Source organism: Astyanax mexicanus, chromosome 5, assembly GCF_023375975.1.
Source record: "Astyanax mexicanus isolate ESR-SI-001 chromosome 5, AstMex3_surface, whole genome shotgun sequence".
Taxonomy (NCBI): Eukaryota; Metazoa; Chordata; class Actinopteri; order Characiformes; family Acestrorhamphidae; genus Astyanax; species Astyanax mexicanus.
Window position 1 is genome coordinate 1,094,753 of NC_064412.1, and position 15,708 is coordinate 1,110,460.

The window sequence follows — 15,708 nt, forward strand, 5'->3', positions numbered from 1 at the left end:
TAGATTAACCCTTAGAACCCCACGGACGGATCCAAAAAATCCATCCAAAATCTCACCTTGTGTTCTCAGCTTAATTATTCAGGAATCCCTTCACACATAAACATAATCCATATATGGAATGGATATATGGAAAGGGTGGAGCTTACTCTTTCTAAAAATAGAGATCACATCCCAGTGCAGTAAAGCTAAATCTACAAGAAACCCATTGAGAAGAAAAACACCTAAAAAAGTGAAAAATCTCCTTCCCCAACCAATATTATTTACCTTTAGTGCTTCAAACATATTTATATGATGTTTCAAACCAAATAATATCAGTAAATAAAGACTCAAAAGTGTCCACAGAAAAAGTGTGAAACTATCTGCTTTACTCAAACTAAAGCTAGGTATGGTGTGCGCACTACTTTATATAGTTTTTATTTTACTTGAACATTTTTACTAAGTAGTTATTTATTTATTTAGACTAAAAAGTTTAATTTTTGTATATAGTTTTGTTATACTTTGTGTGTCCTGATTAAAACACTGAAAGTTCATAGGCTGCTCTGAGTGTTAGGTGTTTAGTATCTACATGTAACCTAGAGGTGTGATTATTGATTATCAAGATAAATAAAATAAATCCACCTGATGCTGTTTCTCCATGTATTTTATCAAAGTAATAATTAATAAACCATGTAATGAACTCAAATCATCAATATTATTATGCTCTTTTAACTCATAAACACGCTAGTCTATCCATTTTTGAAAATATATATTTAGGTGTGAATATATTTAAAGTCTATACATTCAAAAATAAGTTTAAAAAATAAAAACAGGCGCTTGGTAAAAAAACATTTGAGTAAAACATGATCAGTTCCAGGAAAATAGAACAATTCTGCTTCCTTTTACATTTTAAATGATGATATTTTTGAGCAGCCGTATGTCTTCTGGAGTAAAAGAGATCAGGGCATGTGTCTGTCTGATATAATTACTGTGTTATAACACCTGAAAGAGGAACTGAAAACAAAAACAGAGAAAAAACACAGCAAAAGGGTTCAAAGGGTTAATACTAAAGTCATTCAAACTCTAAAGAAGGTGTTTTGAATGTTTCTGGGAGCGACGCCATAGAAAATCCACTCTTGGCTCCAAGCAGAAGCATGTGGGATGTGTGAAAGTGAAGAGTACAAATGAAGGTCCTTCAGACAATTAAACAAAGATACTCACATACAGGATCTCATAGAAACATTTCTTAATGGATCAAAAAGGAGCATCTTTATTTTTAATGATGTTTGTATTGGAAAATAAAACTAACGGCTCATTGTACATTGTAGTTATTAATTGTGACACTGAAATTTTAAATAACACATACATCTCTGGAAAAACAAATGAAAAGATCACTTCAGTTTCTGAATCAGTTTATCTGATTTTGCTATTTATATATTTATATTTGAGTAAAATAAACATTTTTGTTTTATTCTATAAACTATGGCTAGAGCTTTCAGACCTCAAATAATGCAAAGAAAACAAGTTCATATTCATAAAGTTTTAAGAGTTCAGAAATAATCAATATTTGGTGGAATAATCCTGGTTGGTTTTTAATCACAGTTTTTTTTTTTCATGCATCTTGGCATCATGTTCTCCTCCACCAGTCTTACACACTGCTTTTGGATAACTTTATGCTGCTTTACTCCTGGTGCAAAAATTCAAGCAGTTCAGTTTGGTGGTTTGATGGTTTGTGATCATCCATCTTCCTCTTGATTATATTCCAGAGGTTTTCAATTTGGTAAAATCAAAGAAACTCATCATTTTAAGTGATATATATTTTTTCAGATCTGTATATATGTTATATATGTTTCTATCTGATTGGTGATCAGTGTGTGGGGTGAGAGATGTACTGGTCTCGATGTGTTTTAATATCACTATAGTTTTCTGTTCCGCTCTCAGCCCGTCCCCGAGGAGCTGCAGAACGGAGAGAGCTTTGGTTACATCATCGCCTTCCGGCCAATGGGAATGGTCACCTGGACGCGGGCGGTGATTTCGGCTCCCAGCGTGGCGCGGTACGTTTACCGTAACGACTCGCTGCCGCCGTTCTCTCCTTACGACGTTAAAGTGGGAGCTTTTAACAAGCGAGGAGAGGGACCCTTCAGCTCCATCGCCACCGTCTACTCCGCTGAGGAAGGTCAGAATCACACACACACACACACATATACACACACATATACACACAAACACACACACACACACACACACATATATACACACAAACACACACACACACACACATACACATACACATATACACATATATACACACATACACACATATACACACATATACACACATACACACATATATACACATATATACATATATACACACAAACACACACACACACATACACATACACATATACACATATATACACACATACACACATATACACACATATATACACATACACACATATACACACATATACACACATACACACATATACACACACATATATACACATATATACATATATACACACAAACACACACACACACACATACACATACACATATACACATATATACACATACACACATATATACACATATATACACACACATATACACACACACATACACATGTATATGTGTGTGTGTATATACATATATGCACACACACACATATATACATGTATATACACACAGACACACACACACACACACACACATACACACATATACACACACATATATACACACACACACACACAGAAACATTTACTGAACGTTACAATTAACATTCTTAAAACTGTCAATCTTCAAGATTTCTGGATGTTTTTATTTAACTTTTAAACTTATTTAAGACTTGTGTCAATGTTTTAGTTTTTAGTTTTGGGAATGTTACTTTCAACATTTCCAGTTTCTAGTTGTTCTTGAAATGCTTTATTGTTTCACTGTTTTAATGTTTTTAAGGTTACGGTAACGTTGCTGCAACATCGCTTGTGTCAGTGTTTTAATTTCTAGTGGAAATGTTACTTTTAACGTTTCCGTAATGTTAGTTTTTGTCTAGCTGGGAACGTTGTGATGCAAACCATTATCACGTCACACGTTTTCACAACATTCCTGGAATATTAATTCTGTAATCTTCCTGGAAAAAAAAAAATTTTAACATTTCCATAATGTTAGTATTTGTCCTGCTGGGAACATTGTGATGCATTATTACATTATTAAGTCACATGTTTTTACAACATTCCTGGAACATTAATTCTGTAATCCTCCTGGATTTTTTTTTTTTTTTTGTAACATTTCCATAATGTTAGTTTTTGTCTGTTTGAGAAACATTTTAATGACCATTATTCCGAACACATTTCTTATAAAGATTTAGATTTTTTTTTCTATAATGTTTTTATTTAACATTTTTAAACATTGTAATAACGTTGTGATGCAAAACATTATTATGTCTTCAAAACATTTCTAGAACATTATTCCTGTAACCTTCCTGGAAACTTTTTTTTTTAAATGTTCTTTTGAATGTTACAATTAACCTTCTTAAAATGTTAAATCTGTCAAGGTTTCTGGATGTTATTATAATTTAGTCGATGTTTAAATTTTTAGTGGAATTTTACTTTTAACGTTTCCATAATGTTGGTATTTGTCTAGCTGGAAAACACTCAAATAACTCAAATAATTCAGAACACATTTTCAGAACGTTCCTGGAATGTTCTTTCTGTTTCTTTCAAAACATTCTTATAACCTTTTCTCCCAGCTAACAGTTTTTTAGTGCATTGCAGTTAATGTCCTGTAACCTTTTCAAACATTGCCAAACGTTCTTATAATGTTATCACATACACACATGCTCGCACACACATGCACACACACACACACACACACACACTCTTTTCACTCACACTGAAGCATGACCTTGAATAATAATGAGGTTAATAATAAGTTTATCCGGACAGCATCAACACACACACACACACACACACACACACACATGCATACACAAAACACCTACACACATGCACACACAATTATAAACACACACACTACACTACACACACACACACACATACACACACAATTATAAACACACTACACTACACTACACACACACACATGCATACATATGGACTGTGAATGTCAGGCAGATATTAGTTATTACTCTGATAGATTTACTGCAGATCCAGACTGACTCTTACAGGCGTCTCGAGAGTCGCAGTGTTAATTGAATTTATCCAGCAGATGAAGTGTGTGTGTGTGTGTGGGGGGGGGGTCTCAGGTGAGGACAGGGGTCTAATTCTCAGGTCTGAATCCAGGTCATGCGTCTGAATCTCCTGAATAAACAGAGTCTCAGATCTCTTCTCTTTCTCCACAGTGCCGAGCTTCGCTCCGGAGAGACTGACGGCCCGGAGCCTCACCGCCTCCGACATCCAGGTGACCTGGGAGCCGGTTCAGTCCAGTCCTGAGAGAGTGCTCGGCTACGAGGTAAAAATATCACTCCTGTACTCAAAATATCACACCTGTATTTAAAATATCACACCTGTACTCAAAATATCACACCTGTATTTAAAATATCACACCTGTACTCAAAATATCACACCTGTACTCAAAATATCACACCTGTATTTAAAATATCACACCTGTACTCAAAATATCACACCTGTATTTAAAATATCACACCTGTACTCAAAATATCACACCTGTACTCAAAATATCACATCTGTACTCAAAATATCACACCTGTACTCAAAATATCACATCTGTACTCAAAATATCACACATGTACTCAAAATATCACACCTGTACTCAAAATATCACACCTGTTCTCAAAATATCACACCTGTACTCAAAATATCACACATGTACTCAAAATATCACACCTGTACTCAAAATATCACACCTGTTCTCAAAATATCACACCTGTACTCAAAATATCACACCTGTTCTCAAAATATCACACCTGTATTTAAAATATCACACCTGTACTCAAAATATCACACCTGTACTCAAAATATCTCACCTGTACTCAAAATATCACACCTGTTCTCAAAATATCACACCTGTACTCAAAATATCACACCTGTACTCAAAATATCACACCTGTACTCAAAATATCACACCTGTTCTCAAAATATCACACCTGTACTCAAAATATCACACCTGTACTCAAAATATCTCACCTGTATTTAAAATATCACACCTGTACTCAAAATATCACACCTGTACTCAAAATATCTCACCTGTATTTAAAATATCACACCTGTACTCAAAATGTCACACCTGTACTCAAAATATCACACCTGTATTTAAAATATCACACCTGTACTCAAAATGTCACACCTGTACTCAAAATATCATACCTGTACTCAAAATATCACATCTGTACTCAAAATGTCACACCTGTACTCAAAATATCACACCTGTACTCAAAATATCACATCTGTACTCAAAATGTCACACCTGTACTCAAAATGTCACACCTGTACTCAAAATATCACACCTGTACTCAAAATATCACACCTGTACTCAGAATATCACACCTGTATTTAAAATATCACACCTGTACTCAAAATATCACACCTGTACTCAAAATATCACACCTGTACTCAAAATATCACACCTGTACTCAAAATATCTCACCTGTATTTAAAATATCACACCTGTACTCAAAATGTCACACCTGTACTCAAAATATCATACCTGTACTCAAAATATCACATCTGTACTCAAAATGTCACACCTGTACTCAAAATGTCACACCTGTACTCAAAATATCACACCTGTACTCAAAATATCACACCTGTACTCAAAATGTCACACCTGTACTCAAAATGTCACACCTGTACTCAAAATATCACACCTGTACTCAAAATATCACACCTGTACTCAGAATATCACACCTGTATTTAAAATATCACACCTGTACTCAAAATATCACACCTGTACTCAGAATATCACACCTGTATTTAAAATATCACACCTGTACTCAAAATGTCACACCTGTACTCAAAATATCACACCTGTACTCAAAATATCTCACCTGTACTCAAAATATCTCACCTGTACTCAAAATGTCACACCTGTACTCAAAATATCACACCTGTACTCAAAATATCACACCTGTACTCAAAATATCACACCTGTACTCAAAATATCACACCTGTTCTCAAAATATCACACCTGTACTCAAAATATCACACCTGTTCTCAAAATATCACACCTGTACTCAAAATATCTCACCTGTACTCAAAATATCACACCTGTACTCAAAATATCACACCTGTACTCAAAATATTACACCTGTATTTTTGGAAGAGGGACAAAAATGATTGTTTATTTTGTTTTACCTGGATAAACATATAATATTTACTGCAATACAACTGTGTGTGTATGATAGAGAGAGAGAGAGAGAGAGAGAGAGAGAGAGAGAGAGAGAGAGAGAGAGAACAAGAGAGAGAGACAAACAGTGAGAGAGAAAGAGAGATAGAGAGAGTGCTTAAGAGAAACAGAATGGGACAGAAAAAGGAACGAGACAAAGAGAGCAAACGCGAGGATGTGAGGGAGAGAACGAAAGAGAAAAGAAAATAATGTGAGAGAGAAAAAGTGAGAAATAACAAGAGAGAGAAAAAGAGAGAGAGAACACGAAAGCAAGAGCAAGAGAGAATGTAAGAGAGAAAAAGAGGGAGAACAAAAGCAAAAGCGAGAGGAAATGTGACAGAGAAAGAGAGAGAACAATATATAGAGAGTAGACAGAGGGAGATAAGAGAGGAGTAAGAACGAGATAGTGAGAACGAGAGTGAGAGAAAATGAAAGAGAAAGAGCGACACATAGCAAGACAGAGTGTGAGACAGAAAGAATGAGATAGAAAAAGAATGATAGAGAATGAGAGGGAGAGAACAAGAAAGATAGAGAGATAATGAGAAAAATGAGAGAGAGAGACATAGAATGAGAGAGAACGAGAGATAGCAAGATAGAGAAAATGAAAGAGAGAGAAGTCTTTAGAGAAAAGGAGAGAGAGAGCAATATAGAGAGAACGAGAGAGAGAGAGAGAGAGAGAGACAGAATGAGAGAGAAAATGGAAGAGAAAGAATGAGACATGGCAAGATAGAGAGAATCAAAGAGAAAAAATGGGATAGAGAGAGTGAGAAAAAGAAAGATAGAAAAAAATGATAGAGAATGAGAGGGAGTGAACAAGAGAGATAGAGAGAGAATGAGAGAACAAGAACGAATGGGTGAGTAAGAGAAAGAACGAACAAGATGGAGAGACTACAAGAGCAAGAGAACAAGAGATAACGAGAGAGAGAAATAGAGAGACAGAGAAATAGGGAGATAGAGAGAAGGAGAGAGAAAGCAGGAGATAGATAGAGTAAGAATGAGAGAGAGAAAACAAGTCTTTGAGAGAAAGAGAGAAAATGAGAGAGAAGTCTTTAAAGAGAGAAGGTGAAAGAATGTGAAAGAGTGAGAGTGAGAGAGAACGAACGAACGAGATGGAGGGAACGAGATATAAAGAATAAAAGTGAGAAAACAAGAGATAGCAAGAAAGAGAGAATGAGAGAGAGAGTGAGAATGAGAGCAAGAGAGAAAGAAAGAGATAGAGAGTGTAGAAAGAATGTGATAGTAAGCATTAAAAAGAGAGAACGAGAGAGAGCAGGATAGAGGGAATGAGCGAGAGGAAGAATGAGACAGAGAGAGAGATAACGAGAGAGTCCTTGCGTTAGTGTTAGCTTGTGCTAAATGGCACAACATGAACATGCTAGTTCATGCTTAATTGCAGTAGAAGCTATAGACTTGCAACGGACAGTAGTAGGTATAGATCCCTCCCTCAGAAGAAGTCTGCTGGCTAATCCTGCTGTGTACTGTCCGAGGTTCTCAACCAGCAGAACGCAATGGAAACATTTTTTCAACTTTTCTAGTGGGCGGGGCTCTAGTGGGGGCTGATGGATGAGGGGTGGAGCCAGGTTGGTTCTGTGCAGGTTTCCTTACTTAGACCTCACGATAATTTACCCTTTTTTAGAAAATGAATGGATGGATTTTCTATGTTTAGGGTGTTTATAGGGGCAGTCTAGACTTAAATTAAAATAAAGAAGCACACAAAAAGTTGGTTTTAACATAAAATCCCCCTTAAAATTCCCCCGTTCTGCCTGTGTGTTCTCTCAGACCCAGTTCTAACCCATTTTTCTCTGGGTTTAATCAGTACCACCCGCTAGCAAGGTCCCCACCTATCAAACGCTAACTACCAGCTGGGGATTTTAAGGTTCTGCAGATTAATTGGCATTAGCAAAAATCCTGCTGTTAATGCACTGCTGTTTATAAGAAGCATTTTCTCAAAATAAAGAGAATCAATCATTTTTTACTGAGCCAGAAACTGAAGCTACAGCACTCACTGAAAAATATACACAACTAAAATACCATCATGATTAAAATAACAAAAATAAAGGATACTATGATGCTGCTAAACAAATTTATAGAAGAGTTTTCCAATGTTATCAAAAAATATACTGTATATCGCCAATTTTTTACAATATTTAAGCAATAATACACTTAAGGTTCATGCTATAACTTTATAGCAATACCACAGTTAGTTCCGACCCTGCAATGTGATTGGCTGAGAGGCATTCTATAAGTACCGTTATCAGCCGGTAATGCACTGTAACCAAAGCTCTCCATGTATTACTCCACCACATACAGAGACGGAGAGAGAACAAGAGTGCAAAAGAGAGAAAAAGAGAGAGCAAGATAGACGTAAATAAAGAATTACATAGTGAGAATGAAAGAGGGAGAATGAAAGAGAGAGAAGGAGAGAGATAGAAAAAGAATGATAGAGAATGAGAGAGAACAAGAGAGATAGAGGAGAATGTGAGAAATAGACAGAGTGATAGAGAGAGAGAACAAGAGGGAGAGCAAGATAGAGAGAACCACAGAGAGAAAGAATGAAATAGTGAGAACGAAAGAGAGAGAGAATGAGAGAGCGAGGGAAAAAGAGAAAATGAGACAGTGAGAAAACGAGACAGAGAAAATGAGAGAGAGAAAACAAGCAAGAGTGAAATAGAGAAGGAGAGAGAGAGAAAGAGAGAGAGAGACAGAGAGAGAAAGTGAAAGACAGAAAGAGAGAAAAAGTGAGAGAGAGTTAGAAAAAGAACAAGAGATAGAGGGAGAGACTGAAAGAATGAGAGAGAAAACAAGTCTTAAATCAATATTTTTTTATACTCACCTCATTCTAAAAGTGTTTTTATTTTACTTTTACTTTATTTTTTAATCAAATTTAAACCAGTTTAAACTTTTAACCCTCCTATTACATTCAAATTTACTAACATCTTTTATGTTTGGGGTTAGTTTGACCCCAGCTGTTTTAAATTACAGAAAATTAATATATAATATTAAGATTTTTACCCAAGTTTATGTCACATGCTATATGTGTTTGTTGACTACTTAAATAGCCAGTTTAAAAAATCTGCACATCACCATAAAATCTCATTGATTTAACTAAAATTAAAAGTAGAGATCTTATTGGTATTTTAATGTCTTTTTATTATTTCTAAGTACAACATTTAGTAATATAGAACCTTTAGAATTTAAAATAGTTTATGCTCTAAACAATAGTAACATCTATTATGTTTGGATCAAAATTGATTTGTATAAACCTTTTATATCTCTGCATCACCATGCATGTTGTGTAAACTATCAATATATTTGTAGGAACAATATATATATATATATTCCTCCACTGAATGAGAAATAATAAATAAGTTCTCATGAGAATTATCTTCACTAATACAGATATAATTATGCTATTTTAGGGCTCTAAAGTTTTTTAAAGATTATAAAATTACATGTCAAAGTGGCCTTCATTATTTCACACAAATGCGTGTAAAATCCAGATATGTGTTATGTGTTTTAAACAGCTAAAACAGACCCCAAACAACACAGATGTATACAAAATGTGTACAGGACACAGAAAACACACCCTCTCATTAATTTTATGTTTACTCAGTTGTCCCCAATAAATAAGGAAAAGTCACCAAATATTAAGTAAATAAAATAAAAATTAACTGCTTATGTAAAGGCACTAAATCTTATTATGTTGACCCCAAACATAATAAGAGGGTTAATTAAAAACTAAGGTCGCTAAAAATAATTTGGACTATTTGGCTGTTGTTTTTTAGGTTTGGTGTTGCTGCTATGAATGGGCTAAATTTTTCTTAGTTAACCCCTTAACAGACCTTGACCTGTATACAGGCAACAGGTATAGGTGATACAAAACCCCTTTTTCTCTGCAGTAAAATAAATGATTTACATTCTGGAGACTTTGAGGACATGAAATGTTTGATTTGTGTTCAAGAAAATATTAATTTTAAAAATGAAGTGCCAATTTTATGACAGTTGCAGATTTTGCATACATTTATATATATATATATATATATATATATATATATATATATATATATATATGTTGTACAGTTACATTTAGGATTTTTAATCCTTAATTAATGTTTAAAACACGAAACCTTTTTATGTAATACTTGAATAGAAATCTTCGAGACATAGACGTGTAAAATCAGGCTGTTAACTGGTTATTGTTAGATTGGTACAGTTTTGACCCATAACATCTTTCATTACACACTAAGTAAAATAAGTACAGATTTGTAATTAAAAGAGTTTAAAGCTTGTCTCTGGGGCTGTACCTAATATTGAGGTACAAAAAAGTACCTTTCAGTGAAAGTTCTTTTTTGTACCCATATTTTTTATAAAGATTATAAACATTATCATCAACTGAATATGTGTCAAAACTTCATGATCCACAATTGTCTGGTTTTCAAATAAAAAAAAATTGCAATTAAAAAATATATATATTTTATCAGTGCAGTGACTGGTGTTATTATTTGAATCATTACAATCACCATCAATCCTGAGAAGTTTAATTCTTTTATCTGAATGTTAGTATTATTCTCTACAGAGCGAGCTGAGTTTTAGATATTGAACAGCGCTCAGCTGACAATCATATCAGTCAGTGGAGGAAAGCTGCAGACGTTCTGCTGGAATCTGCTTTTGTTTTTGATTATAAAATTATTGTGCTTATCGGAGACAAAGCCAGTCGTCTTTTTGAGTTTCCTCTACAGACTTTCTACAGACTGAATGCAGAAAAATAATAAATATATTCAGGTTTTATGACTCATTTCTTTGTGCCAAGTTTTGGCTGAGATTCACTCGTAGAAGAGACAGAATGTTTTAATCTGCAGCGAATTCCCCTGTTAAAATAAGGGGTAACGTGACTCACTTTTTACAAGTAAAATCAAAGACAATGTGGCTTTGTTCTCTGTATTAATATGGTTTATATTTCATTTATTTTAAACCCAGAGTGCTTAGGTTTGTACAGTTTATATTTCTTATCGATGAAGTAAACAGATTAATTTAATATCCACAGTGCAGGCTAGAAAAAATACCTTATTTTTGGCACTAAAAGGAGCAATTAAAATTCTTACATTTTCCTAAAAGTCGTCCCAAAATCAGTCAGGTATTAAGAAACAGTAACGCCACTCCACTGAAGTACAGAGTTATACAGGAGTTTCAGTGAAGTTTTTATAATCATCGAGTCTGGAACAGCATTAGCATTAGTCGCTAACCGCTATTTTCCCGTTCAGAGGTGAGTATTATCGACCTGTATCCTGCTCTTAACCCCAGCTAGCACTGCTGGAACAGTATTAGCATTACCCGCTAACCATGCTAAGCGCTAGCTCTTTCGCTGTTCAGAGGTGAGTATGTCAGACTGTAGTCTGTGTGTTTACAGTGTTAAAACAAGCTACATGAAACAAACCGTTAGCTAATATCACCCTGTCTTACCGGAACACTCAGGGTCCCTCAGTGTAGCTCTGTCTGACGGCATTAGCCGCTAACTGCTAGCAGTTAACCACTAATGCTAATGCTCCAACTTTAGTGTTGGTGAAATTCAGGAATCTAAGCTTACTGTAAATAAACAGAAGCACTTTACTCAACCAAATAAACAGTTTTAAGGAGAGAAATCTGAACAGGCTAAGCTAATGTAAACAAGAAGTAGACATTCGCAGACTCGCTGTGTGACGTTAGCGTTTTCAGAAAGCTCCGTTTTCCCCTGTCCACACGGCTCTGCTGGTTTTCAAAAACCTCCACCTTGGAAGACGATTTCAAAAAGCTCAGATTTCATTGACCAAAAATGCTTTTCATGTTTTCATGTGAACGGAAGACTAAAAGAAACACAAAAAGGTCAGTTTAACATTTATCAATTCAAGTGTCTGACAATTTAATGCTAAATTCAAAAATTATTATTTTTTTAATTCTTAAAATTTTATATAATTTTTTTTATTTCTGCACCTCACAATTAGAATTTCAGGAAAAAATTTCAGATTTTTCCATCTTGTAACAAAAGCAAGTTGCATTATAGCATCAGATTTTTGTTACAAGATGCAAAAATTATCTAAAATAATCTAAATTAAATTAAAAACTAAAGATTGGAAAAACAGATCAATTTCTTCTTCACCAAAGTCAAAGTGTTTTTTTGTCATTGTCATTTCAGCTATATACAGAGTACACAGTGAAACGAAACAACGTTCCTCCAGGGACCATGGTGCACATAAACACAGTGTAGACAGAACAATAAGTGCAACAGTACAAAAGTGCAGACAGACAATACAACACAATACAGACAAAGAATAATAAATAACAAGACAGTGTGCAAATTATACAGTGTGCAAAAAAGACCAGTGAGGTAGTAATTACTCTATTACACAGTGTGCAATAGAGTCCAGTGAGGTAGTAGGGTTTTTAGTGCTTTCCATTTTCTGGGGTAAGTGGGGTAAGAGTGTGTGTGCATGTACAGAAAAACCATCAGTTCAGTCTCTGCAGTTAAGGAGTCTGATGGCTTGGGGGTAGAAGCTGTTGCAGAATCTGGTGGTGCTGGACCGGATGCTGCGGTACCTTCTTCCCGAAGGCAGGAGGGAGAACAGTTCGTGTGAGGGATGGGTGGGGTCATTCACAATGCTGGTTGCTTTGCGGATGCTGCGGGTGGTGTAAATGTCTGTGATGGAGGGGAGAGAGACTCCGATGATCCTCTCAGCTGTCCTCACAATACGCTGGAGGGTCTGAGAAGCCTGAAACAGTCAGAAAATTGAACTGATAGACCTCACACTTAAAAATATCCATATTCGTGTAAAGCTGTTAACATATAAGATGCTTAATTTTGGTTATTAACAAAGAAATAAAGACAAGGATCCTTCCCACCCACTGGAGAAGAGTGTGGGGTACAGAGAAAAGATCAGCAGTGTCAGTTATACCCTTATTCCTCTGGCTGTTAATGACTGACTTATGGTACCATCCATAAACTATAAACCCTAAACTATAAACTACACCAGTGTTCTCCGTTTCTCTCTCTTTCTTTCTCCAGTTTTAACCAGTTCTCTATATTCCTCCTTCACGACTTTGAAGTTTTGGGTGAAATGGCGTCGTTTGTCTTCTACCACTTGTTTCCTGAGTTTCGGGAGCTCTTAGCAGAGAGATAAAAGAGCTTTAGGTTCTGCTTTTAAGAAGTGAAAGCGAGTGTTTTCTCGTCCAGGCGCTCTTTTCTTCTTTTCTTCTCCGTCACCCGTCGGCCCCGCGGCGAAAACGCACAAAAACCGGCCGGCGTCGCCATGGCAACAGCCAGCCGGCTGCAGGGGACGCGTCCGGCGCAGCGGCGCTTTGAGGTGACGGGTTGAATGTGGAAGTTTATGGATGTGCCGTCACAGTCGCCGAATAGCGACGGGTCGTACAGCGGACACACTTCACACACTTCACACACTTCACACACTTTACACACTTTACACACTTTACACACTTTACACACTTTACACACTTTACACACTTTACACACTTTACACACTTACAGAAACTCTGCACTTAAAACCTGAGTAAAACACATGTATATTCAATAATTTGCCATTTTATTCTGTTCACAAAACACTGTACACTGTATACTACAGGCTTGCAGTGGTGACTGGGCTTTTCTTTAACTTTAAATTTAGAATTTTTGTTTTTGAACAAATAAAAAAAAAAACAACAGACACAAACTGCAAATAGCTAAAAACAAAAATACAGTGCTTAAATTAAGCCTCTACCTAATAATGTAAAAAAAAAATCTATTATATTGGACATAACATAACAAAAGAATATCTCATACCAACTATATAACAGAAAAAAAAACTCACAAAACATTCATCAAATGATCTTTTAAACATCTTTTATAATAGTTTTACAGATGAACATTTTTTTTTTTGCCAAATGGTTAAAATTATTCCACAGTTTTGTCCCCCTAAATCTTATTTAAAAAATTGACTCTACAAGAGAGAAATTTAGGAAGATGCAGATCTAAAGACTGGCAAATTGAATATTTATGAATCTCTGCATTTGTATTAAAGCAATGTATGAATTGCTCTGGGATATTTCCATGATTCTAATACATATTATACATAAAAATACATATTTGAAATATATTAAAATTATAAATGGATAGAATTTAAAGTTTCTAAAATAGAGGAGTAGATGGTGTGTATTAAAAAGAATTTTATTAAGACTAGTAGAAAACGAACTCCGTCAAACTATTTTACAGTATGAAAGATATGGATGAATAAGACTATAATAAAGAGTAAGAAGACATTTTGTGTTAATTAGATAAATAATTCTCCTTATTATATTAAACGATTTTTTTATACTAACCCATTAGTCTATTTGCTCTTTTCTACTTAAATATTCATTAATAATGATTTTCAAAAAACTTTGATTCTTTGATTCAACGCGACTTTATCTGAATATATACATTTTAGATACTCAGATGCATGTTCCAATAATTACCTGTTTTGTGACTTTATTCATAAACCTAAATTAAACAGCCAGTCATTGCCACCTGTAGATCTGCAGAAATCAGGTTAAAACTGTCCTTATTAATGTAGCGATGCTGTAAAATCCAATGTAATATTAATACTTACTGACAAAAAAATGGAAAACAGTCACATTTTACAGGATACAGTATATTGATTTTAGTGTTTGAATACTGGAAGCCCAAGGACTATTTAAGAACACTTGATATTATATATCTATTGATTTATAACGAAATACAATATTGGTCACAGTTCCTATAAATCATATTTTCATAAAGCAGAATAAATGTATTTATAAGGCATTTGTCACGCTGGCCAGACCCACGACTGACACTCGCAGATACCCGTTATATAAGATTTGACTACTTATATAAGTATATACTTATATAATTTGACTACTTATATAAGTAGTCAAAATGCAAAAATAGTACAGCAACAGAAAAAAACAATAAAGAAGGCAGGACAAAATTGAGGGTAATAAAGGTAATAAATAAAGGAAACCTGCTGTAGAATAGAGATAGATAACTATATTCAATACTCAGTGAGAGACAGAGAAAACAGAAGGGTATTTATACTAGACAGACCAGGTGTAAACAATCAGTAACTGGGGAAGTGGGAGCTATGTAGTGTCACATGATCAGCAGATTCAGAGAAGTCCAGTGAGAGTGCATGCTGGGAAGTGGAGTCTTTGTTGAGTAGTTCAGAGTCCAGACCATGCAGGCTGACAGCATTATATAACCTATATAATACATTACTTTTATAAGCTTGTATAATCAGTACTTAGAGCAACATACATAATTTTAAATATTAAAAAGTACTAAAGTATTATAAATACAAGTGTGTAACTTTTATAAAG

The 15,708-nt window shown here is 34.8% G+C and overlaps 1 protein-coding gene across 1 annotated transcript in view; it reads left to right on the top strand.

Annotated features, from left to right (window-relative positions):
- Positions 1-15,708, top strand: part of cntn3b (contactin 3b) — a 178,600-nt gene that overhangs the window by 149,011 nt on the left and 13,881 nt on the right. Inside the window, exons 18-19 of the mRNA XM_022662736.2 lie at positions 1,918-2,152; positions 4,346-4,455. Of these exons, the coding sequence (XP_022518457.2) occupies positions 1,918-2,152; positions 4,346-4,455 (345 nt within the window). The remainder of the gene's footprint in view (positions 1-1,917; positions 2,153-4,345; positions 4,456-15,708) is intronic.